Genomic DNA, 25,809 nt, shown 5'->3' on the forward strand with positions numbered 1-25,809 from the left:
CAGAGTTTTTGTTGGGGTTTTGTCACATTGGCATAACTGATGAAATCATTGACTACTTCTCTGGGCACAGTCCCCAGGACCCCCTCCCCAGAGGCTGGAGGTTGGGTTGAGGCCCAACCCCTTCATCATGTCTGTCGTTCTGGTGATCAGCAGCTGTCCCAAAGGTGTCTTAGGGCCCACCCTGAGTCACCATGTTAGCTTAACAAAGCCACTCTCATCACTCAGGAAATTGTAAGGGACAGACAAAAGCCAGTCAATACTTAATTATACAACAGGGCTCTTGAGGGAAATTGGTTGATAATTTGTTTTTTAATGTCAGCTTTGGTGTCTGGATATTGCTGACCTTGGAAAACCAATTGGGAGGTGTTCCCACCTCCTATTTTCTGAAAGAGTTGAGCAGCGCTAGTGTTACTTTGGAGAGACGTGTTTCAAGTGCAGTGGAGGCTGCACCCCCGTGTTTCAGACACTGTTTCTGGCCATGCAGACTCTTTTGATAAAGGCCGATGCACTGGTTAATGTTGAGTTAGAGGTTTATTGAAATTCCCAGGACTTTTTTCCTGTCAAATTGCTGCCAAGCCAAAGCGCTCTGGCTTCTTGTATATTTAATTTTTTTTTTTTTTTTGAAATCTCAGCCTACCATGTGACATTTATCCTTATAAAAATGTAATCCATTGTTCTAGCCTCCCTAACCCATTTTGAACCTCGACTCACTGGATCGGCAGATTTTCTCCCTGCTTCGCGCCAGCTGCTGTTCTGGTCCGTTTCGGGTTCTTGAGGGCGCAGTTCCCATCTGAGCACGCGGGGACCTGCTGACAAAGGCGGCTTCTGAGTCAGCCTCAGCCCATTCAGTCAGCTCTCTTGGCTGCCGTTCTCGCCTCTGCGTCCGCCTACGTTTACTGTTTCCACCATTTATTTCCCCATCTCGTCTTCTAGGATGAGATGTTCCTTGGTACACTGGGCTGGGAACCATCATGGTAAGACTGGAAACGAGTCTGGGATTTGGTCTGAAATCAGCTGGTGAGCTGAGCCGCTGGATGTGGCAGGTTTCCACGCCCTCCCGGGCACCGATCCGCTATCCCCCCTCTTCAGTTTTGCTGTAACTTCCATCTCTTGGTGATCCTGTACTTACCAACCAGAGTCAGTGTCATTTTCTTTATGGAAATGGGGACGCAGTCTGTCCACCTCTGCTGGACGTTTTCTCAGAAGTCACAAGCATGCTTCTGTGATAAGATCTGCACGTTCTTTTGACACTTGAGGTTCCGTGTAATTTGTCTCAGCTCAGAGACCTGGTTGGCTCCTAACTGGCCAGGGGCTACCCTTACGACTGCCACCTACTTAGGGCTTTAACTTCTTTACGGTCTTCATTTCACTTTGTCTCATTCGAAGATTGAGGGGGGTGCAGAGAAGGAAGATGCAAAATAGATTTTTATTTTTTTAATGTTAACTTTGATATCTGGGTATTGCTGACCTCAGAAAAGATGAGTTTATAACCTAAGTGTGCTTTTAAAAACAGTCTTAATGTGCTCCTGTGGTTGCATGAAGCTACGCATGTGACAGATTTCTGTAGAACCACACACACACACAAACACACACGCACGGGTCCGTGTATAACTGATGAAATCCCGACCTGCCCTGCAGCTGGTGTCAGTGTCAGTGTCCTGGTTTTGACAGTAGTTATGCGAGACGTTCACACTGGGAACTTCAGGGGGAGGGTACATGGAACGTCCCTGTACATTTCTTTACATCTTTTTGTGAATCTGTAATAAATTCAAAATAAGTTTTTAATAAACTTTATTTTGCACAATTATTAAATGATTTTATGTTAAAAATGTAGAAAATGCAGAAGGGTATTTTTACAGCTTATTACACATTTACAATTACAACGAAGACACTGCTGTGTTTCCTTCCTAATTTTTTCTTTAAGTTTGTGTGTGTGTGTATGTGAGAGTGACTTTCCTTCAAGTTAGCATGATACTTACGCAGATTAATTCTAGCCTTTTTAGTACACAGATAGTATGTGAACGCATGTTCATGGTAAAGCATTCAAACTGTAGACATAACGAAGCACAATGTGACTGTCTCTCTTTTTTCTCTACACCCTCCCTGCCCGGTGCAGAGGGACCACTGTCACCATTGGTCCGCCTCCTTCCAGATCTCTCCTAGTCCTTGCCCTGTCAGCACAGACGTGCATATGCACGTGTGTGCTCACATGCACGTCACCAGGACATGCAGCTCTCTCCATGGGTGCTCGTGGGCCCGTGCATGGATGGACCGTGATTTACTTAACCATTCCCTTCCTGATGTTTTAACTTTTTTTCTGTTGCTCCTATAGACATCTTTGTGGCCATATGTGTCTCTTCCAAAAGTCGTCCACCTCCTCACCACAGGAAGCCCCTTATTATTAATCAGCATGGTTATTATGTATTGAATATTAGTTAGTTTAGCCCCATCACCCAACACAGTGCCTGGCACATGAGAACTGTGTGAATGACTGAGTGAACTAATGAACAAACAAATGCGTTGTAAACAGTCTCGCGCCTTAAGTCCCTTCACTGGGACAAAGAGACACAGTGATAGTAAAGTAACTTGTGTTTGCATAATTGTTTTTGCATAATTGTTAAACTCTGTGTTTGCATAATTGTGTTTGCATAATTGTTAAACTCTGATCTCTTTTCTCATTTATATGTCTCACCAGTTCTGTGGAATTAACAGAACGGGATTTTTCACACCCATTTTGCAGACCCAGAGGGAGAAAGGCCCAGAGCTCAGGCTTCTGACACCAGGCTGGTGCTAGGCATGGCCATCGCACCTGGTCAGCCACTGTGGCTGTGTCTACGTACCCGGGCCTTGTGACATTGAGAAGAATGACATAAATAGCACTCTTGCACACACCTGTTGTTAATTCTGAGGACCTTTGGTGTAGCACCTGAGTCTCCAGTGGTTCAGGTTTGAGGGACTAGGTGGCAAGCCCATTCTGACCCGGGATGCCTTTGAGGGGGTAGGAGCTGATGAAAAGCTGGGTGTTTGCAGGGGGTGCCCCTCTGTCTTGAAATAACCCCCCAGTAAACCTTTCTGATCCCTCTCCCAAGAGAATGTGGTGTGAGGAAAGGATTAGGGAGCCCTGACTGGGGAGCCTGCTCTGCATGAGCACATGTAGGAACAGGACGGTCGCACCCTTTGTCCCTTTGACACCAGTTCTCCCCTCAGTGTCTTTTAGAGACACGAGCAGAGACATGCATTGTCCAAAGGGCATTGTTCAGAGTCAACAAGCCAACCTCAAAGGCTCCATGCTGTAGGGTTCCATTTATGTCACAGCCTTGAGTGACACGGTGACAGTGGCGGTGGGCAGACCAGGTCTAGCCGGTGTTAGGTTGGCGGAGGAAGACCCTAAAAGGGCTGACAGGTGATGGGACAGTTCTGTGTCTGTGCACAGCCAGCACCTGCAATAGAGTCTTTCAGAACGACACACTCCTCCCTCCCAAATCCAACGAAACAGAAACCGGTGAAATCTGAATCAGGTCTGTGTTTAGTTCATGGTGTTGCACCAAACCGCATTCCTGGTTTTGGTCAGTGTCCTGTGCTTACATAAGACCTTATTGGCAGGGGAAGCTGAGTGAAGGGGAGACAGGAACTCTGCACTATTTCTGCAATTTCTTGTGAATCGAAAATTATTTCAAAATGAAGCATTTTTTTTTCTTTTTTTTAAAGAACCACTTTGTCACAAGCAAAACTCAATTTTTCCAGAGAGCAGAACCACAGAAAGCGTTTGCTGCGTGGTGTCCAGCGGTGGGATGCATCCATTATAGGAGCTATTAAGATATAACCTAGAGATGAATGCCACTTCACCATCTTGGGTCCCTAGGTGAGGGTGTCAACTTCTTTATGTAAAATAGGGACGGTGACAGTGTCCACTTGATGGAACATTTATGAGGATCCAGTGAAACAGTGGACTTGAAGCCCTTGGTACAGAAGCAGCCTGCAGGAATAACTTACATGTTACCTGCTATGAATTTCTGTGTGAAATAGTTACTAGCTCACTGTCAATTTTGAGTTGCCTTCCTGTGAAGAGTGGTAGACTTATGCTGATCTTTCGGGGTTTTATTTTTTAAAAAGAATAAAAGCAATACTCATTTTATATTTAAATCCACATTTAGAAAGCAGCCAAGCCAGTTTTGTTTTGGTTAGTTGGAGATATTTATTCATACCCATTGTAGTAACAATAGCAACGTAACTTGGATTTATATAAATGAGGTCATAATCCTCACAGTGCTTTTTACAAAGATTGACCTTGAACCTCAGAGCATACTGTGATGCAGTTAGGCATTTTTATACCCATTTCACAGATGAGAGGAAAATTTGGTGTGATTTAGGGCCCTCTGTGCTAAAGTCTACTCTTTACATGGCAGCTGGCACGATCCCAATAAAACACAAGCTCCATCCTGTTGGTCTTCTGCTCAGAGCCCTAGGTTTCACACCCCACTTAGAGGACAAAGCTAAGGACATTTCTCAGGGGGCCCTTTCTGACTCTCTGATCTTCTATTTTTTCATAGTACAAGTCACCTCCTGAGAGAGCCTGCAGCTCACTTTTTTATAAGGTTATTATTTCTCACCCATGTCTGTCTGTGAGAATGTGACTCTGTAAGGGCAGGGTCTTTGTTTTATTCGCAGACAGACCCTGAGCACCTGGGCTAATGCCGAGCGCATAGTAAGCACTCAGTATGTGGGTGAGTTCAGGGCAGACGGTGAGTTCTAGTTAGCGGGCATGTGCTCCTCCATTTTTATATCATGTTCTTCTACGCCTTGCTCTGTGGGTAGAAAAATGGATGCCAGAGGAAAAATGAAAGAGCAGGATTGCTTAATCCAGAACGCAAAGAATTGGCTAAGTGTGCTCTTAGAAGTTGCTTCCTCAGCAGTTCTGAATGTCCCATCTCGAGGGGACACCTTGTTCCTTAAAATATCTTCCAGGCTTTGTTTCAGAGGCCATCTCTTTTTAAATCAGCAGAGGACCAAGCCGGAGGGGCCTGAACCATCCCGGGGCAGGGTGAGTGACAGGGCAGAGACCCAGGAAGCCACAACGGTGTGGGTATAAGACACTCAGGTCTATTCCAGTCTGGGGATTACCGTCTAGCCCAAGGGAGAACAGGACAGTGAGATGGAGCTGTCCGCCTTTTGCAGCAAGGGCTGTGTCCGACCCAGGCTGATCTTCACAGCCGGTGCCAGAAGACGTGTCACTGAGTCTATCAAGCACAGGAAGCCGTGTTCAGCCCTAGTGTCCACCTGCCTGGAGGGATTCGCCAGCTCGAACCAGCTTCTACCACTCTGCGCCAGCAACTGTGTGGCCCATGCGGGCAGCTGCTGTCATCGGTGTTTTGGCTCCTGGGCAGCCTGAGAGGGGGTTGGTGGCCGCTACCAGGGAGTTGGCCACAGATGGACTTCCTGACTGTGTGTGCTTTGAAAAGAAACAGAGGAAAACTGACTTCCTGCCTGAAGTTACGGCCCACCATAAGCAGTTTCACTTTCTGCAGGACTCAGGGACCATGGACAACAGAGCTCAGTGAGACGCGTCCATCCCCTGACTCATGGACGGGCCGGCTCTCCCCTCGCGACCAGAACCTGGCTTGTACTTTGCCCTCGGGTATCTCCCAACAGAGCTAGCAACACTGCTTGAATGCAAATGGCTGGTTCTGGCTTGCAATTGTCTGCTCAGATATAGAAAACGTGTGATGCACAGCCACTCACTGTGCCTTCTGATTGAGCCAAAGCTGATTTTTCTAAATGTAAGTCCAGTTTTGCACGTTCATGGTGCCTGGTGACAACATCTCGTGTGGGAGTTTACGACCCAGAAGGTTGAAAGTGACACTTTGGCATGAGACCAATGCGTCACAGGCATTGTGAAATAGTGATTGGCAGTGGGTGGCCCCAGGAGGTGGCTCAGAGGGGTCAGTGTTTCAGGACATCTGCTTTTTTGAAACCTAAGCTGGACACAGTGCCCGGAGTCCAGATACTGTGCCAGCTCTTCAATCCCACCTCTTGCTCCCCTATCATCTCCTTCAACTTTATGAAAGAAAAAAGACGCCTCACAGACTCACCGCGAGTCGCCATGGGGCCTTGGTTCCCGAATGCTTGCATCTCAAAATCCCCTTCAAACCAAAGTCTTAAAATTATCGAGAACCCAAGAATTCTATCCACTGATATGTACCAAATTAGAGATTAAAAGTGCAGCCTTTTAAAACTCAAACATACCTAAGTACATATTCCAGTAGCGAATAGAGCGAACACCATCATCAAGCACTATGCAGCCTCTGGAAAATTCCATCATACGTCCCTGAGGGTATGGGTGTGAAAAGGGCAAAGAGGAGCCCATTATTATTATTACAGAACTTGTTTTCACCTCAAGGACCCCCAAAAGGTCTGTAGATGCCCAGGACGCTCTGGGCCAGTCTTGCAGGATGCTCGTGGTGCATTGGCCCCAGGTTGTGCGATTTCCAGAAGACCACCTAGAAAATCCCAGATTTCATTCAGCCACAGAGCCACCTTCCGTGAAAGTTTCACTTTTCACACTTAAGAATCATACATATTGTTTCAGTCACTGGTGCCTTAATAATCATTGTAAGGACAGTTAATCTAGAGAACTATTTTTTCCCCAGTCCCACTGTCCTTTGACTATTCCAGGATTTCATTCAGGATGTAGCCGTCAGGTCCCCTCAGGCTCCTCTTGGCTGTGACATTTGTTGCTAATGACCTGGACGGTTTCAAGTACTGTGCAGGGTTTTGATAATGTCCCACAGTTTGGACCTGTCCGGTGTTTTCCTCTCCCTTGTCCTGAGTAGAACTGGGTCATGTATTTGGGGGAGGGGACCACCGAGGGGAAGGGCCATTTGCATCATATCAGGTGGAGGGTGCGTTCTACCAACGTGACTTCTTGTTGCTGGCATCAGCCTCGATCACTCAGCGGCCGTGTCTGTCGACTTCCCCTCTCTAAAGTTTTTCTTTTCTTTTCCTTTCACACTGTCCTCTTTGAAGGGAAGTCGCTGCGCCAGCCCGTGCTAAGGAGGGTGAGTTGCGCTCCTTCCTGAAGGCAGAGCGTCCGCGTTAATTATCGGGGATTCTCGTGCAGGGAGGTGTGTCTGTCGTCCTCCTTTTATTTAACCATTTGCTTACATCAGTGTAGACTTGTGGCTATTTATTTTATACTGCAGGTTACAGTCCAATGGTACATCATTTATTTTCTTGTTCAGATTGTTCTACCTTCGGCCACCCTGTGTCTCTGCCATGCCCCCATCTGTGCATGCTTGTGTGTGTGCGTGCGTGTGTGTGTGATGCTGTCTTTGTGTTATATTTTGCCCCAGGCCCATCTTATATTTCCCATCCTTATCCAAGAATTAGCCATTTATCTGAGCAGCCCAGGTTCCTTTATTGGAAAATGGAGTTAGAACCCAATACCTGGATTACGTCTCTTCCTTTTTTTTTTTTAAATTAATGAACCAGGGTCCTCACACCTCTGAAATGATAGCATTTTTCTCACCAGTATCTTCTCTTTGAGCCTCCTGTTTGCATAATAATTCCTATGAACTGACTGATTTTTACTATTAAAACAGGATTCATTGCAGCAGATCATCTAAAACCTTTAAAACTGTGGCTTTTATCCTGCTGCTTCTGGGTTCTGAAGTGTCGGTGGTGACAATGTACTGGGCGGCTAAGCTGTGGGGGGACTACTGTCCGGAGGCGATAGCATTTTTCTCACCTGTATCTTCTCTTTCAGCCTCCTGTTTGCATAATAATTCCTATGAACTGACTGATTTTTACTATTAAAACAGGATTCATTGCAGCAGATCATCTAAAACCTTTAAAACTGTGGCTTTTATCCTGCTGCTTCTGGGTTCTGAAGTGTCGGTGGTGACAATGTACTGGGCGGCTAAGCTGTGGGGGGACTACTGTCCGGAGGCCTCAGAAACCACTCTTCTTGATATTGGGGCCAGTGAGTCCCGTATCTCCTTGCAGAAATTTAAAAATCTAAACACATGATACTGCTTTGTTACTCAACATCTCAGCATCAGGGAAAAAGAAGGGGTTTGAATGGAAAACAACTGCCCATCAGGCCCCTGGTTGCCTGGCTCCTGGCACCTAGAGTTTAACCCCAGGTGTGTTTTACAAACACCAGCACACTTCTCAAATTAACTTTGTGCTGGTGGCTCAAAGCAGTGAACCAGGCAGTGTGAGCAGGCCCAGACACCTGCCCGCACAGCCTGCTCTGCCTTGGCTCACGGACTCCTTCTGCTCCAGGTCTAGCGGAGACGGCGGTCTTCAGCTGCGAGGCCCACAATGACAAGGGGCTGACCGTGTCCAGGGGTGTACAGGTCAACATCAAAGGTGAGTGCTAGGCCGGCCCCCACACATCTGGGGCTGGGGAGTGGGGCATGGTGCAAGCTCTGCAGCCAGCTGCCCCATTGGAGCCCAAGCGTCCCCACAGATGGCCCCATGACCTTGGACAAGTCCCCTACCTCTCTGGCTACAGCGTTCCCCTCTGTAAAATGGGGGCGACCACAGAACCTGCCTGTCCTTGAGATGTAAGTGTGATCACGCCAGTAGAAGCTATCACAGTTGTGCCTGGCACGCACGTTTGGCGGACATCAGCCAGCTTAGAGGAAAGCTGGCGGAAACGCCGCCTAGAGCATCTCAGCCCTTTCCTGCTCCCCCAGCCTGACCAGCCCTGTTATCCCTGAAGAGCCCCGGCTGGGGGCCCTGGTCTGGGATAGGCTCCAGCCTCCCCAGGCCAGTGAGGCTGAAGCCAGTCCCGCAGCAGCTGCTCCAGGAGGGGGCAGGGCAGGGTCACTGCCCTTTCAGGCCTTGGTCCTCAGCTCCCTGTCCCTCTTCCTTCCTCTGAGCTGGGACATGACCTAACAAGAGATCCTCCAGCAAATGGTGATGTTCCACTCAAGCATCTGCCTCTTCCTCCTCCTTCTGTGGGTCAAGGGGGTTGAAACCCGAAACTGGGAAGGAAGGAAAACCCACATGGAAATATCGTTTTTTTATCCCTTTCCGAATCATCTCCCTCACCTGCTCTCACAGAAACTCAAGCAGATTTTATGTTGCAGTATTCGATCTTAATTTAAATATTGGTTAGTGGTCCCCTTTTCAGGCTTGTCCTTGGGGCATAACACAAGAGAAGCAGCAACACTTTAATGATGAGTTAGAGGGTGGGAAACCCAGTGCAGGGGACTCCCAGTGACAAAAGAAGTGAACTTTAAAAAGGAGCTGTTTAGATCCAGCTTGGCATCTAGGCAACAGGAGGGCGTTTTCTGAAAGGGCTTCTGAAGGAAAAAGTGAGCGCACCGCTCCTTACCGTGGGAGGAAGCGTACAACTTCCTTCCTGCGTCCGGAGCGCCACTTATTACCGTTTTCAAAAGAAATGCTGGGAATTTCAGGAATTTTATGAGTAAATTTGTAAAGACATCGTCATCAAGTGTAATCAGCGTGAAATATAAAACCCCATAAACGTGAAGTGCTTCCTTCATTTTATGCTCCACACAGAATCTCGGCTAACGTTTAAAAAAATAATAATAAACCTCATTTCCAAAATTTAGGTTTCTGGCTTTCCTCTATTTAAAACTTTGTGTCAAAACAACCAAGTCTCCTTTCTTCTAGTCTGTTATTAACTGCCGTATCTGTGGCCACATTTTGATGTGGAAAGGCAGGCATTTTAGGGCAGTTTGACAACTGGTGCCTTTGGGAAAGCGAGTCAATTTGCTGATCCTTTGCCCGTCCCCAAGCTGCGTGTAAAACCGGTAAAATGAACTCCTGAATGTGGCCCAGCCCTCCTGCCACCCTGTCATTGCTTCACCACCTCCACACCGTCCCCAGGCCTGTGCATGTCACCTCAGTGAGTCCCCACCGCAGCTCTGTGGAGCAGCATGGTTGCTGTCCCATCTGAGGAGAGGAGACTGAGTATAGGGAGGGCATTCAGCTGTCCCTGGGCCACACAGCCGGCCAAATGGTGACCAGATGCCCAGTGCCTGCCAGGACTCATGCTGGTCTGCTCCCTGCCCTCTGGTCCAGCCTCCCGTGTCCTGTGCAGGGACACGAGCTTTGGGGTCAGGTAAACCCGAGGTCAGGTCCTCAGGCTACTGCTTATGAGCTCTGTGGCCTTTGCCAGTTTTAACTGCTTTGACCCTCAGTCTCTTCATCTGTAAGTGGAGTAACACGACCTCTCACGAGGTTCTAGTGGTGATTCAGGAAACGGAAGCCGGAAGATCGGGCACACATTAGTCATCGCTTTTGTTGTAAGTGTGATTATTATATTATCTATTTCATTGTGTGCAGTTGCAGAGTTGAGCACAAGAAAATGAAATCCCCAAGCTTCAGCTCCTTAGGTACCCACAGAAATGTGCACCCTCGCCCCACGTGTGGTGAGGTTGTCACACACTCATTGCGATGTCCCCAGCAGAAGCAGCGGGTGCTTTTGCTTGAACTCTCACCTGCTTCCTTGGCTTGGAAAGCTTGTCCCCCTCTGCACACAGACATGCACAAACATAGGCGCACACATGCACTCACACATGTGCAAACATGCACACGAATGCACAAACGTATACATACAGACATGCACCGTATGCAGACGCACACCAGCACATGTGTACATGCATCCACACACACATACACATGCTCCCATGACACCTCTCTTCTCAGCACGGGGCGCTCTTGTCCTCACATGGGTCCCCCACTCAGTCCAGGGCTCCACCAGGGCACTGCCGGAGCTCTCCGTCCCTACTTGGTGCCCAGCGAGGTGCCTGCACACAGCAGGCCTGTGGACATAAACTCAGTGAAGGAGATGCACGTCACCACCTTTTCCAGCTTAAAGCTCTCCCTCCATCCGCAGGCAGGAAAGCAAGCCTGTGTCCTCTTCTGTGACCCAGGCAGAGCCACCTGTCCTTGGCAGGCCTGTTGTAAATGAGCAGTCACCCTCAGCATAGGGTAACATGGGCTTAGTTTCCCTAATCTTAAACAGAAACAGCCATGATGTCACTGCATCTGTCTGGTCGCTGTGGCCCCTGCGGTTTGTAACTATGTGTGTCTCTCTCATGCAGCACTCCCCGCCCCACCAGCTCAAGTCAGCATCCACTACCAGAGTGCGCATGCCGTCCTCATCTCCTGGGTCCCGGGCTTTGACGGCTACTCCCCGCTCAGCAGCTGCAGAGTTCAGGTAAACGGCCTCCAGGGCACAGGGGGAGGTGGTGGCTTGGTGCCCTGTGCTCGCCCCGACTGTTGCCCCCAAGGATGGCACTGAGGGCATCTCAGCACCTCCTCAGAGTCCTCGACCTCCTGCCACTCAGTGTCTACCTACATGCCCTGTCCCCTGGCGTTCTGGCCCAGGACGCTGCCTCCCTGCCATGCACATCCAGGGCCCAGCCAGAAGGGACCCGCAAGGCCAGGGAGGATTCACTGTTAAGATATAAAAATACATTCCTAAGTTAGGACTGGCTTGTGACCAGGAGTTCAGGAAGCCAGGTCATCTTGGCTCCTCCTGGGCTGGTGGCCATGCGGGACAGACATGCAGGCCCAAGCCGGGTCGCCTTTGCTGCCAAACGTGGCACCTCAGCCCATGGCTCCCAGGAAACCTGGCCTTACAGGCCTTGCAAAGTCCTCATCTGTGTTTGGCCACTACCTAAAATATGTATGAAGCAGTGCTGTGAGAAATAGAAGTTAGTACCCTGCAGTGACTCCATGCCATGACGTCATAGGCTCTGCTCTGAGTGTCACTTTCATAGGCACGGAAGGGGTGGCAGAAACCCTCCTGTTTGCTGAGTGGCTCCAATGGCCCAGGGCTTTGCAGACACAATCTCACCGACACCTGCATCAGCACTGCAGTCTGGAACTGGAACCTGGGCAGTGGGCACTGTGCGTGCTCAGACCACCCACCCCAGACATGTTGAGAGACAGTGTGTGCGGAGCAGGGTGTGAATGCATGTGGGTGACCCACTGAAAACGCGGCGCCCTCTGACTTGCACTTTATCATACAGCAGGGTAGGAACTCATCTCGGTTTCATAAATATCTGCTCTTATTAGTTAAAAGTATGGCAACCTGACACAGGCCACTCAGCTTATAGAAGTGACGTCCACAGAATTTTGTGTTGACAACCAGATGTTTTTAATACCAAATGGAATTTGTTTCCCTGCTGTTGTCTAACAACTGATCCTTCTCCGGAGAGTGAAGACACGCATTATCCCCAGAATAGCCTGCCCCTCACCCCGCCACCTCCAGCCTTGCTTAATTCCCTCCCTCCTGTATTTGCAAACCTCCCTAGTGCCTGGTAAGTGTCAGGAGTTCGGTTGTGTCCACCAAGTCCTCACCAGGGATAGCCATTTTTTTTTAAACAGCTTTCCTGGAGATATATTTCACATGCCATAATATTCACCCATTTGAAGTGTACAATTCAGTGGTTTTTAGCATGTGCACAGACAGAGCTGCTCAAACACCAGCACCCTCTCGCTGTGTCTGTACCCATCGGGGTGCCAACTGTTGTTTTCTCGTGTTGGCTCTTTCTGATTAGGATCAGGATGACACTGGCCTCATAGAACGAGCTGAGAAGTGTTCCCTCCTCTTCTGTTTCTTGGAAGAGTGTGTGGAAGATCGGCGTTAATTCTTCTTCAGAGAAATCACCAGAGAAGCCATCTCTCTGGTCACGAGATTTTCTTTGTGGGAAGATTTTTTTTTTTTTGATTACTGACTCAATCTCTTTACTTATTTGAGGTCTATTCAGATTTCTCTATTTCTTCTTGAGTCACTTTTGATAGTTTGCGTGTTTTTAGGAATTTCTCTAGTTCCTCCAGGGTATCTAATTGGTTGGTACACAGTCGTTCCTAATATTCGATTATAATCTTTTTTTTTGCTTTGAGGTTACTAGTAATGTCCCCTCTTTCATTTAATAATTTGAGTCTTCTCTCTTATTTTCTTTGGTCAGTCTAGCTGAAGTTTCGTCAATTTTATTGTTCTTTTTGAAGAACCAACTTTTGGTTTAGTGAATTTTTCTGTTCTCTATGTTATTCATTTCTATCCTAATTTATTTCCTTTCTTCTGCTTTCTTTGGCTTAGTTTGCTCTTTTTTTGTTGTTGTCTCTTAAGGTGGAAGGTGAGGTGATTGATTTTAAATTTCTCCTTTTTCAGTGTAGACACTTATACTATCCATTTCCCTCTGAGACTGCCTTAGCTGCATCCCATAAGCTTTGATATTTAGGGTTTTTTTCTTGTTCACCTCAGTGTTTTGTTGTTTTCCTTGTGATTTCTTCTTCGTCCTATTACCTAGGAGTGTGTTAATTTTCACGTAGTTGTGAATTTCTCCAATGTTCTTTCTTTGTTGATTTCTAGAGCTACTCCGTTGTGTTTGGAGGACACACGGGGATGGCGTCCATCTTTTTAGATTAGTCAAGGCTTGTTTATGGCCAAGCATATGTTCTGTCCTGGAGAGTGCCCATGTGTACTCAAGGTGGGTGCGTTCAGTGGGGGCCAGGTGAGGTGTCCATGTCTGTCAGGTCGAGTTAGTCTGTAGTTTCATTCAATTCGTTTCCTTGTTGCTCATCTGCCCAGTGGTTCTATCAGTTTTGGAAAATGGGGAATTGAGGTCTCAACTATTATTTTTGAATTATCTATTTTCCTTTCAATTCTGTCAGTTTTATGTATTTCAGGGCTCTCTTCTTGGGAACTACTAGAGCCTATCTTCCTATATAGAGACATTCCCCATATAGGGACACGACTGAAGCGTGGGCCAGCCTCTTGAAAAAACTGTTACCTGGTTGCTGAGCTGTTTGAAGAGTCTAAGAGGGCACGAGGCTCCTCCTACAGAAAGATGGAGGCCCTTGGGGGGACTCTGAGGAAAAGCCGCCCACCTCGAGAGGGGGCTCGGGGAAAACGTGAGGTAGAGTGGGGTGGTTGGAAGGCCTGGAAACACCAGGTCACCCTGAAGGGGAAAGATGATGCACAAGCATCACCTACTTTCTCTCTCTGCCTTGGCTTTGGGTGGCCGTGGCCTGAGTGGACCCTCTTGTGAGTGCCAGCCTGCAGGCCTCCCTCACCCACCTCGGACTCTGTCGCCAACGTGATTTTTCTGCCTTTGCCCCGCCCAGCTAGCTCAGCCTCCCTTCAGCCATTCTCATTTCTGTCTCTTATTAGGTGACCAGATTTAGCAAATGAGAAGGAAATTATTTTCAAGTCAAGTTCCATGAGTAATTCTGTGACATACCTATGGCTACCATTGTTTGTCACAGACCTGCCATTCAGATGTAGCTGGTCTTGAGTGCCCCGGGCAGCCCCAGTAGACGGGCCAGCACTGCTCCAGGAGGTACACTTGCAGTTCTGCTGACTGACAGCCTACCCGCTTTCTGAGGGAAGTGAGGATAGCTATGTAGCAGGTCCCGGTCCACGATAGTTGTAAGCTCTGACTTGGTAACAAAAGAATGTTCTGGCTGAGATTCAGACCCATGCTGGGGTAGGACACATACTCTCACTTCCTTTGGTCTTGATGTGAGTTCCTTCCTTCACCCATTTTTGGGCTGCATCCTCCCTGGCTATGTTTAACTCTCCCACGTGCCCCTTGCCGTGTCATGCCCTGTCTCCCCAGGGCTCACAGAGACAGACTGTTATAGAAACACCATCTTTTCTCAGTGTCAGTGTCCTCGATCTGGAAATACACACGCTGCTGTCTTTTCTCAGGAATATGCTGTCAGTGTCCTCGATCTGGAAATACACACGCTGCTCCCGACAGGGTGGGTGGAGACTGCGGCTTTCATCCACCTCGTCCCCATGTTTGGTCACCGGGAAGGAGGAGCATACTAAAGCAGGAAGCAAAAAGTGGTTTCTGCCAACAACCAGCACTAAGATAAGCACGTAGCTTGTGCCCCTGCGGCGGCTCCTCAGGCCCACTGCGGCTTCTTGTCCCCAGCAGAGTCGCGAGGATGTGGCCCCAGCACTGCCCTCGAGGTCTCACTAGCGGCTCTGGAATGCCAAAATGTTGATGTGTGTCCTCTTGGCCTAAATTTCAACACATATATCCTGAAATAACAGCACTGTGTACCCACACCCTATAACTGCAAGCACATTAGTATCAGGAATAAATACAGGGTTTAAGATTTTTTTCCCCCAAAATAGCTTTTGGTTACTTTTGTTTTATTCAGTATGATTTTGTCCTTTCCGACTTTATAAATACTCCATATTATAGAAAATTTGAAAAACGTGTAGTGAAGAACAACAACAAACCCGTCTCCCACGTCCCTATCCCCAGACGGGAGGTATGCTGAGGGCAAGAGGTGGGAGCCTGGCCAAGGGCTAGACTTTTGCTGGGAATCCCCTCTTCTGCCTGTATACTCAGAGGACGAGGAGAGCCTGGCAGGGTTTATAGTGGGAAAGAGGAAGAAGGAACTCAGGAAAGAGCCGATGTGCTTTAAAGAGATTTGGGGAAGAGCTTGTTGGATGAGGTGCAAATGGCCCTTGCCTCTGTCTCCCCACCAAAAAAAAAATGCTGTAAACTCTGCATTATCTGTGTCTGCTTTGGGGGTTGAATTTCTCCTGGGGTGGACTGGGTGGGGAAGAACAAAGGACACGCCTCAAGGAAGAGCAGAGGTCTTCAGGCTACACGATAAAAAGAAACACAGATTAACCAAAAGTCCATTATCCCACCTTCTAACGCAGGGTTTGGGAAATGTTTTCTTTGCAAGTCCAGGTGGTAGGTAGGTATTTTAGGCTTTGCCATCCCGTTCGATGTCTGTTGCCTTCACTGCACACTCTTTGAAACAGCTGTGAGAAATCAAGAATCGAACCTGTTCTGAGAGAGGAAGAGCTGCTCTGTTCTACATTGTAGTGCAAGTTGTAACACAGGAAATTATAGTGTTATAATGGTGTTTATCTGCTCTGTTACCCACCACAATGAGAACACTTATTTTAGGCGTTTTCCTCAGGTTCTCAATTGTTGCTCCAGTGGCATGAGTAATTCTCAGCAGTGCCGGTGGGGACACTGCCGGGCGGCCTGGAAGGAAGCAGGCGCTTGGGCCGTGTGCAGGGAAGCCAGGAGCTCAAGTCTGACATTCCCGCCACCTCACTAACACCTGGACCACGTGTGCCCTCTCAGGTCGCGGAAGCTGACGCACTGAGCAACGGCTCCGTCATGATCTTCAACGCCTCTGCTTCGCCACCTCTGTATCGAGTTGAGCAGCTGCGGGCCCTGGCCAACTACAGCATCAGCGTCTCCTGCAGGAATGAGGTCGGCTGGTCAGCGCCCAGCCCTTGGGTCCAGGCCAGCACGACCGAAGGAGGTAGGAAACGCCCGACGCTGGGAACGTGGCCCCTAATGGACGCGACGAAGCAACCCTTACCCAGGGGCTGGATTTACAGTTTAGATTTTGCTTTGTTTGGTCTTTGTCTCTGGAGGAGAATGTTATCAAGGTAGCCAATGAAAATGGGAAAGAAGACATTTCCTTCTACGCTTTCAAACGGTTTAGTGACAAAACCTAACTTCATATAGGTAATGTTTTCTTTCATGTAGGACGATATGAATAGCAGCACACTGTTTATAGTGTATTATTTTTAACTAAAATCATACAAAATTCATTACTCATAGTGCCAAATTCAAGAAAGCCAACTAATGTGAAGAGGCCTAACGTCCACTGAACGCTTACTCTGTGCCGAGGCCATAGTAGGTGCTTTATGTGCATTATTTCATTAGACCCCCACAGTGGCCCCACACAGTAGGGCCTTTCGTCTCTGTACCATCTTACTCACAGGAAACTTTATTTCCATCTTTAAACTTTAAAGAACTTTCTGTGTGCTGTTATGAATTTTTGAATCTGAGATTGTCCCCTTTTCTACAGCTATTGCTAAACCCTAGTTCTTTCTCAGTTTAGAGTTACAAAGCTGGGAAATAACTCCTTTTCTCAAATGAGAAAGAGAAACCTTGTAGGGCAATTTTTATGTGCTGCGTTGCACTTTCATTTGATTCAGAATACTTTCGATTTCTTCTCTGACCCATTCGTCGTTGAATGTGTAACTTGGTTTTCAAATATTTGGGGCTTTCTGGAGCTCTTTGTCTTGATTTCTAAGCAAACGAATCCTCTTAAATGTATTGAGACTCATCGTATGGCCCAGAATATGACTTATCTTGATAAACGGTGTACGTATAGAGAGAGCGTATTAGAGCAAGTATTCTCTATATGTCATCTTGGTTAAGTTGGTTGATCGTGTTTTTCAAATCGTTTTTATTGATTTTCTGCCTACTTCTATCAGTTATTCAGAAAGGACATCGAAATCTAGTTATGAGTTATGGATTTTTCTATTTCTATTTGCAGTTCTAGCAGGTTTTGCTTTAAATATTTTCAAGCTCTATTATTTTGTGCATAAATATTCACTATTACTAGGCCCTCCTACTAAATTCACTGCTTCATCATTATGAAATTATTTTCTTTATCCTTGATAATATTATTTTCTGTGAAATATACTTTGATACTATAATAGCCATTTTAACTTTCTTTTGATTACATAGCATATCTTTGAATCATTCTTCTTTTTTTACTTACTTATATCTTTATAGTCAATGTATTTCATTTAAGCAGCATGTACTTTAGTGGTGTTTTTTAACCCATTCACAATTTTGACCTTAAGTTGGGATATTTAATCCATTAAACTGTGATTTTTCATATAGGTAGGTTGAAATCTGTCACATTTTCTATTTGTTCTGTCTATAATTTGTTCCCCTTTTCTTCTTTTTCTTCCTTCTTTTGGGTTAATTAAATATGTTTTATTCTATTTTCTCTCCTTTGTTAATTAGCTATAACCTTGTTTTCTGTCCTTTTAGGGGTTTCCTAGGGTAAATAGTGTAATGTTTAAGTTATCACCATTTACCTTGAAGTGATGCTACAGCACTTCATGCATCATGTAAGAACCTTAAAATACTATACTTCCATTTTTCTCCTCCCAATATTTGTGCAATTGTGGACATCCATTTTACTTTGATATATGCTGTAAAACCATATTATATTGTTATTATTTTTGTGCGGTCAATAATCTTTTAAAGTTATATATACAATTAGGGAAAAAACATGTATTTACCCATGAAGTTACTATTTCTGATGTTATCTGTTTCTTGGTATACATTCATATTTTCATGTGGTGTCATTTTCCTTTTTAAAGGGATCTTCATCATTTCTTGTGCTACAGATCTGGGGAGGAATGGAGCTGTCTGAGAAAAATATTTTGCCTTTGATGTATTTCTTTTGCTTTTATTTTTGAGAGATATTTTTACTAGATATAGAATCTAAGTTCACATTTTTTTTCCTCTCACTACTCTAAAAATGTTGTTCCATGTCCTTCTTGCTTGAATTATTTCTGGTAAGAAATCTGCAATAATCTTTAATTGTTCCTCTCTGTATGATGTGTCTGTATGTATTTTGTCTCTGGTTTTCTCTTTACTATTGATTTTGAGCAATTTAATTATGATGTGCTTTGGAGCAGTTTTCTTTATTTTCCTGTGCTTTGGGCTCATTGAATTCTTGGATCTGTGTGTTTGTGGTTTGCATCAAATGTGGAAGGAAAACTTTTAGCCATTGTTTATCTCTGTTCTCACTTTTCCTCTTCTTTGAAGACTCAATCACACATATATTTGATCACTTGAAGTTGCCTCAGACCTCACTGATGCTCTTAATTTTTCCCCTGCATTTTTGTGTCTTATTTTGGATAGTTTTTCTCATTCTGTTTTAAAATTTGCTGATCTTTTCTTATGCAGTATCTGATCTGCCACTGAGTCTATCTAGTGTATGTTTCATCTCTCCCATTGTAATTTTTGTATCTTCTTTGTATCTTTCATGTTTTTACTTCACTTTTGGACCATATGGAATACAGTTTTAATAGCTATTTTAATCTCCCAATTCTAATATCTGTGTTATTTCTGGGGCAGTTTTGATTGATTAATTTATATTCCAGTTATGGAGAGTACTTTCCAGTTTCTTGTCGTGCCTAGCAATCTTTAATTGGATTCTTGACATTGTAAATTTAACCTTGTGGGATTCTAGGTATTTTTATATTTCTGTAAGTATTGGGTTTCATGTTGGGACACTGTTAACCAACTGGAAAAAGTTTGATCCTTTTGGATCTTGCTTTTAAAGCTTCGTAAGGCAGGACCAGGGCAGTGCTCAGCCTAGCATCAATTATTACCTGCCATTGAGACAAGACTGTTATGCGTGCTCTGCTCAGTGCTGCTTGAATCATTAGGTTTTCCAGTCTGATTGCTGAGAATAGCCTGTCCACAGCCCTGAGGGAGGCCCAGGCATTGTTGTCTTTAATTCATTCGTGTGGTTCTTTCCCTGTCTCCCTCCAGAATCATCCCACTGACTCCGCCTCCTTCTCCTGGCACTTGTCTTTCTTGGTGTAGTCCCTCATTTTCATGGGGCACATTCTCAATTAGCTCAAGGAAAGCATGTATAAAAAATAAAAACTCTGGTAACTTGCATGTCTTTCTGTCATACTGGGTTGATCATTTTTTTCTAATATAGAACTTTTTGTTGGACATTATTTTCCCCCAAAATTTTAAAAGTATTTTTGCGTTGTTTTTTTTTTAGCTTCATGGATTGCTGTGATGAAGTCTGATACTTGAGTTTTCTAGGTGAACTGTTATTTCATTTCAGTGTTTAATAACACCTTTTCTCGTTAGTTAATTGTGGTTCAGCGATGAGCTGTGATGTGGGATTTGTTTTAGTCATCATCACAGGCATTCCGTGGCCCCTTTGATCTAGAAATGCAAGTGCTTTGGTTTTGAGATTTCTTCTTATACATTTTTTTTTTCTTTGAAAATGTTCTTCTATTTTTCTTTCCAGAAATTGTATTAGACAGTTCTTAGGTCTCTTCAATTTTTTTCCTCAATTTTCTTTTCTCAGATTGATCTCTTTCATTTTTGTTCTACTTTTTTGGGAGGTTTACTTGATTTATCTCCTAATTCTTCTATTGAATATTTTATTTTTCTTCTCGTATTGCTAATTTTAAGTTTTCTATTTTAGTGACAATCTTTTTCTGTTCTAAAGTATGAGAACATTTGCTTACCTTTGAGCTCATTAATTATCAGTTTGGTACCAGACATTTGTGAAGGAGGCTGCTCAACCTCGGCTGACCTTTCACTGTTTGCTCCTACTGAGAAGTGAAGACCCAGCAATTTGATCGGATGCTCTGTGAGCGTGGGTGGGCCTTGTAGACGGCACTGTCAGGTGACTGGGCGATGACCTATGTGTTTTGGTTTGGATACCCTAAGGTGTCAGTATTGGTTTTCATTCCTCTGGGACCTCTCACTTCCTCTAGAAAGCAAGTCTCCTGTCCACTACCTCAGGAATAGAGACATGGCTGCTGATGTTTTAGGAGCCAGGTGACGAGGACAGGTGAGGCAGAGTCCCCCTCACTCAGGACACAAACTTTCACTTATTTCTCCACTTGTCAGACTGTCCCCTCATTGTGCTTCTGTTCTGCTGGTGCCCTGGTACCAGAGGCTTTTTAGTTCAGAGAATAAAGCATCCTGTCTCCTGTGGGAATTTGGGGGAGTACCTGCCAGGTGTGTGGGAATAGGTGAGAGGGATCTCAGGGTCTAACTATTCTTTGACCCAATGTTCAGTCTTCCAGGTTTTGTACCTGGGCCCACAGAGTCTGAGCCTCTCCAAGTTCTTTGGAGAGAATCGGCTTGCTGTGTTAATTATATCTTTTTCATCTCTTTTTCAGCTTTCAAATTTATGCTGAAATTTCTTTTCCACTGTTGAGCCCTCTGCCTTATGAGTTTACACTGTTTTAAATTCCTTCTTGTCATTGGAGGGGCATCTTAGGAGGGAGCAGATGTCAAGACATGTTGAGTCAGCCACGTTTGTCCATAAATTCTATGACCGACTAGAAAGTATGTGATTCATTTCATAGGCACGGCCTTAGCTGTACAGCACGTTGTCAACTGAAATTCATCTAACCACTCCTGGAATCACCAGAGCTGAAGAGAATTATGATTCCTTCCTGTTTTCCTTTTAGGCACATCAGAAATATATCATTTAAGCTCCCCTAAATACAACTGCGGGGAATGGTTTGGTATACGTTATTCTCATTGTCTTTATTCTTTCTATATGTATCTATATATGAAATACTTTTTTTATTTCTAAAATGGATCATTGACACATTTTTTTAGCAATTTGATCTTTCCTTCTATTAGATATTTTTTTCATTTTCAACACACACGATCCACCTAATTTTTCCATTGGAAAATAGATCAAAATTTATTATATCACAATTATCGACTGAGCTTTACACATATTCTTTTTTGTCACTATTATGTTTCAGTGATGGTAATGCCGCCCACAGAATTTTTCTAGATTAAATTCCTGGAAATAAAATACTTGGTCGAAGGGCATAGTTTTTTCAGTTTTAATAGATAGAGTCAAGTTCTTCCTTCCCAAAAAACAATGTGGCAATGACCTTGTCCTATTTCCAAAATTACTTTGTACATATATATGTCCTTACACACTTTTTTTTCCCAAAATGCTTTGACTTTTGTCATTCCTGTGTCCTTGCGAAAGATAACGGACATTCAAACATAAAGCGGGCATGTGACTGAAGCAGAATTTCCTGTAAACCAGAGAATGGAAACCAGAGTGGAAGGCAACATTTAGACGTCTGGCCCAGGAATTGCCATTTGTCCCTCTGATCTTCGACAGCGACTGTCTTACACATAAATATAAACTTGTGTGTTGGCCAATGGGCTCTGTCCAGACCACTGGCACCTGCTTCTGGACATCCTTCTGTGCTGTGTGGAGGTCTTGCCTTGCACATCTCGCATGACACGGCCTGGCCTCCAGTCAGTCTGCTGGGCCGCCCGAGAGCCCTACCAGCGTGTCCATGCCGGCTCCCAGCAGAAGCCCTGAGCACCACCGCCAGCCTCCCCACCACCTCTTCTTGTCCTTTTATTGGAAAGGGCTGGTTTTTTAAAACTTATGTACTGTCTTGGCGGTTCATTGAAAAGAGGGCGAAAACCCGCTGTTTGCTTTGCTCTCGGTGGAGGGCTTCTCGCAGGACATCCAGAAAGCAGGGAGATGGGGTCTCGGTGCTTTTCTTGGCTCCTTCTCACCCTTCTCTCCTTTATCTTTTCAGCCCCATCAGCAGCTCCCTTGAATGTCACTGTGCTTCTGAATGAATCTGGTGACAAGGTGGAAGTCCAGTGGGTCCCGCCCCCGATCGAGCGGCAGGAGGGGACACTGGTGGGCTACCGGCTCTCTCACGTGTGGCAGAGCACCCACATTTCCGTAAGTCCCCGCACCTGTGCGCACTTCCGTTCTGAGCTAGTTTCTGCTATTTCAGAGGCGTTTGCTCTGTTGCCAGGAGACCAGGCATTACTGGCTTGGGTACCTTTCTGTGGGAAATGGAGTGTCGTAAGAATTGGAGGCGACCGAGTGGTTGTAAAGGTCCGAGGACTCGCTGGGGCCTCACTCACTCAACCAGCCGTTCATTGATTGATGCCGTACCCATGAGTGGGATGCACCTCCGTTGTCACCCAATTCTTGTGTCCGGAGAACTTGAGCTCTTGCAGGAAGATGCTGTGAAGGGCGGGGCTCTAGGGTTTAGCAGGCTGGTAAGTCATGGGCTCTCGGAGATTCCAGAGGATACTTTTCTGAGCAAGACTTTCAGGAAAGTGCCCAGCCATGTGAGCTCAGTGAGCAGCAGGCCGCGTCATATGAAAGTAACAGCCTCTTGGTGAGATGGAGGGATGGGGGAACGGCGGCACCTGCTAGTGAACATCCAAGTTTTGTTTCCGTCATTTTCAACCTCACACTATCCAGCTCTCACCAAAACCACTGTTTTCTAGTAGGACAATTGGGGTATAGTTTTTTCCTTTTTCTGCCTCCGTTTACCTGCCAGGAAGCAGACTGATGGGGCGGAGAAAGAAGAGGCCTCAGCAGCCCGTGGCCTCGCACTCACGGTGAATCACGGCAGGGGTTACTCGTGCCGGTCGGACCCTGCGACGTAGGAGGCTTACAGCCACAGGGAGGGCCCCCGTTTCCTAGTCTTTCACATCCAGGCATTGCGTGGGTCCCCTGGACTAACTGCATTTGCACCCTGGCTGGGTCAGGGGAATCGAATCTCAAAGAAAAGCTCCTTTTTATAGCGCTGAGTTCTTAGGATGGCCCACGAAGGCCAGTTATGTCACATTCAGTGGGAATTCTGTGTCTCTCTGATTGACCCTGGACAGTGATGGTCAGCCGACACCCTCCAGGCCACCCTCTGTCCTTTTCTGGTGTAGGTGAGAGCCCCTTCTTCAGACGGGCCTCGAGCTGAAAGGCAAGAGTGATGAAAGACCCAAGAGTGAGGCAGCAGGGAGCCTGGAGCAGTAACTGCCACTAACACTCAGCTGGGCTGTGCATTCTTGTCGCCTTTGTCCAGACGGTCCCCTGTCAGCGAGAGCAGTGCTTCCACAGTTAGGGCTGTGACCTTTCCAGCCATTCCACCTTGGAGATGCTGGGTCATCCCAGCGAGAGGTCATTTGCATTGAAATCATGCTATACTTTGTGCATTAGGACAGTCTTGTGATAACAGAGGACTTGGGTGTCCGCTTTACTTTCAGTGATGTCCTGACACCGGGGTCGGGGAGGATCGAACACACAGGGCGGCTCCCCATACGTCTAGTTTGAAAGGGTTTCTCTGTCAGCTTTCAAAGTCAAAATTAAAATAATGTTTGAGAATATGGGTATGGTCATGCCTCTCTTTACACACCTGGCCTCAAAATAGAATGGATAAATTACGTCAGTTTTTAAAAATTGTGATCTCCTCTAAACTTCATTGAAGGTTGCCGTTTAAGAATATTCTTAAGAGAAAATTGTTAAACCTCCACTAAAATATCTATCATGTATCTTTCTAACCACTACTGCAACACTTAATATAATTCTACCCCAAAAGTGAGATAATTCCTTATGTATTTCCAAAAAGTGTGACCAGGAAGCAGTGCCTCCATACTTCAGGGCTCAGCTGCGACATGGCCATCAGTACAGTCGGGTGACGTTTGATTCAGGCCAGGGCCGTCTCTAGCCCTTTACACGGATTGGCACTGTACTCACTTAGGGAGCAGGAGGCGGAAACCGAGAAACGACTTCTCTCGGTTGTCCCAGCGAGTCAGAGGCCCTAAACCAATTGTTGTGAATGACCTTTATGTTTATTTCTAAGCAGTTAATTCTGTTTTTGTGAGGGTTTGTCTTCTGGGCATTTAGTTCTTCCACAATCATGCATTTCCTGTCATTAAATTCTTGCATAAATGTATCTGAGTCTTTGTCACCAAAAGGTATGGAGCCAGAAGCAGGCCCTGGCCAGAAGCAGGCATGGAGTCATGTGTGCTACTGGTGGGGAGGTGTGAGGTGCACGTGTCATTCCTCAGCCGCCCACCTGGCTCGCAGCAGGGCTGCAGGACTGGAGCGTGGACCAGAGAGTTGCATACTGGGTGATTTTCTATCCTCTCAAATTAGCGAATGGCCCACTAACCCATAATCCAAGCTGGATTGGATACAAGCTCATGACGGGAGATAACTAAGCCCTACAGATCTTACTCATGGCACAGTGCACCTAGACAGTGATGTGTCATAGCCATCACATCTGCCAAGAGACTAATCTTCATTTTCTAGCTGCTGAAAAGACACAATAACTGTATGACCTGGTGGAGATGTCCGATGTGAGCAGTGGCCATCACACCATGATACACGAATGTGCCACATCAACACATTGTGGGCCTTAAATCTGTACAGTACTACGTGCCAAGTGTATTTTAACTGAGAAAACTGGATTCACCAAAAACAAAATGCTCTATTTCTAAAACAGATATTGCCTGAATGTACCAAAAATTGTTAATTATTAAATTGTTTACTTAATTAACAAATAAAAAAAAAAAGCCTAGGTTAGGTCTCTTTGCAACAACAGAGCCCAATGGGATAGAAAAACCAAAAAATTTTAAGGCCATATTCTCCCTTTTCATCCCTTGTCTGCAGGCATTTCTTGGTCATGATGGTCATTGCCTGTCAGATTTAGAAACAGACCCTGGGTGGCTGACCCAGCTGTCCCGTTGGTCACGAGTGATGGAACTGCCCTCTCCTTAAGGGCCGGCTGGCTCCACCCTGCACCATGGTCAGTAGTGATCAGCATGAGACTGAGTGGCCGGGGGAGAAAGTTACCCCTAAACCAGGCCCCCGCTGTTCATCAGCGATCGGTGACATCCGTGCCCACGTGACGTGACAGTCCTCTCTCTGTGTACAGTGGCCATCCGCACACAGATGTGAGCTCGGCAATCCATAACTCAGAGATAAAAACATATGTGGTCACCCTGCAGCTCCCAATTGAGAAGCCGGCTCCAGACTCACGACCAGCCCTCCCACAGAGAACACTGCCACCAGAAGTCTGGAAATAGAGGCCCACGTGTTGTACGAAACTTCAGTCCTAGTTCTCTTTTCAACAATCAGTTTCCCCCTACGTTTTCACTGCTCATGTGACATGGCAGTGGCTTTAAAGCAAAGTAAAAGTAAAACTAGATTTCTGAAAATTGGGCAGATTGTGCATTTGTCACGTTGGAGTTAAAAACAGCAGTGGTGCTGTCTTAATGGCGATCTTAGAGTCTGTCCCATCAAAGGATCGGGCGCCCACCGTGCTGGCCAGGTCAGTGGCGGGTGCAGGAGGCTCCTGGGCAGTGTCCTTTCCGGCTCTAAGGGATCTTGAGACGTCATCTTCACTGGTATTCTAAGTGCTATGCCCTCATGGCCCTGGCTGCTGCCAACCCATCTTGCATCCCT

The 25,809-nt window shown here is 46.1% G+C and overlaps 1 protein-coding gene across 1 annotated transcript in view; it reads left to right on the plus strand.

The window, feature by feature from the left end:
- Positions 1-25,809, plus strand: part of MERTK (MER proto-oncogene, tyrosine kinase) — a 60,844-nt gene that overhangs the window by 15,312 nt on the left and 19,723 nt on the right. Inside the window, exons 6-9 of the mRNA XM_015587457.2 lie at positions 8,284-8,370; positions 11,082-11,197; positions 16,113-16,296; positions 22,139-22,290. Coding sequence (XP_015442943.2) covers positions 8,284-8,370; positions 11,082-11,197; positions 16,113-16,296; positions 22,139-22,290 — 539 coding nt within the window. The remainder of the gene's footprint in view (positions 1-8,283; positions 8,371-11,081; positions 11,198-16,112; positions 16,297-22,138; positions 22,291-25,809) is intronic.

The sequence above is a fragment of the Pteropus alecto genome, unplaced genomic scaffold (assembly GCF_000325575.1).
Source record: "Pteropus alecto unplaced genomic scaffold, ASM32557v1 scaffold223, whole genome shotgun sequence".
Lineage (NCBI taxonomy): Eukaryota > Metazoa > Chordata > Mammalia > Chiroptera > Pteropodidae > Pteropus > Pteropus alecto.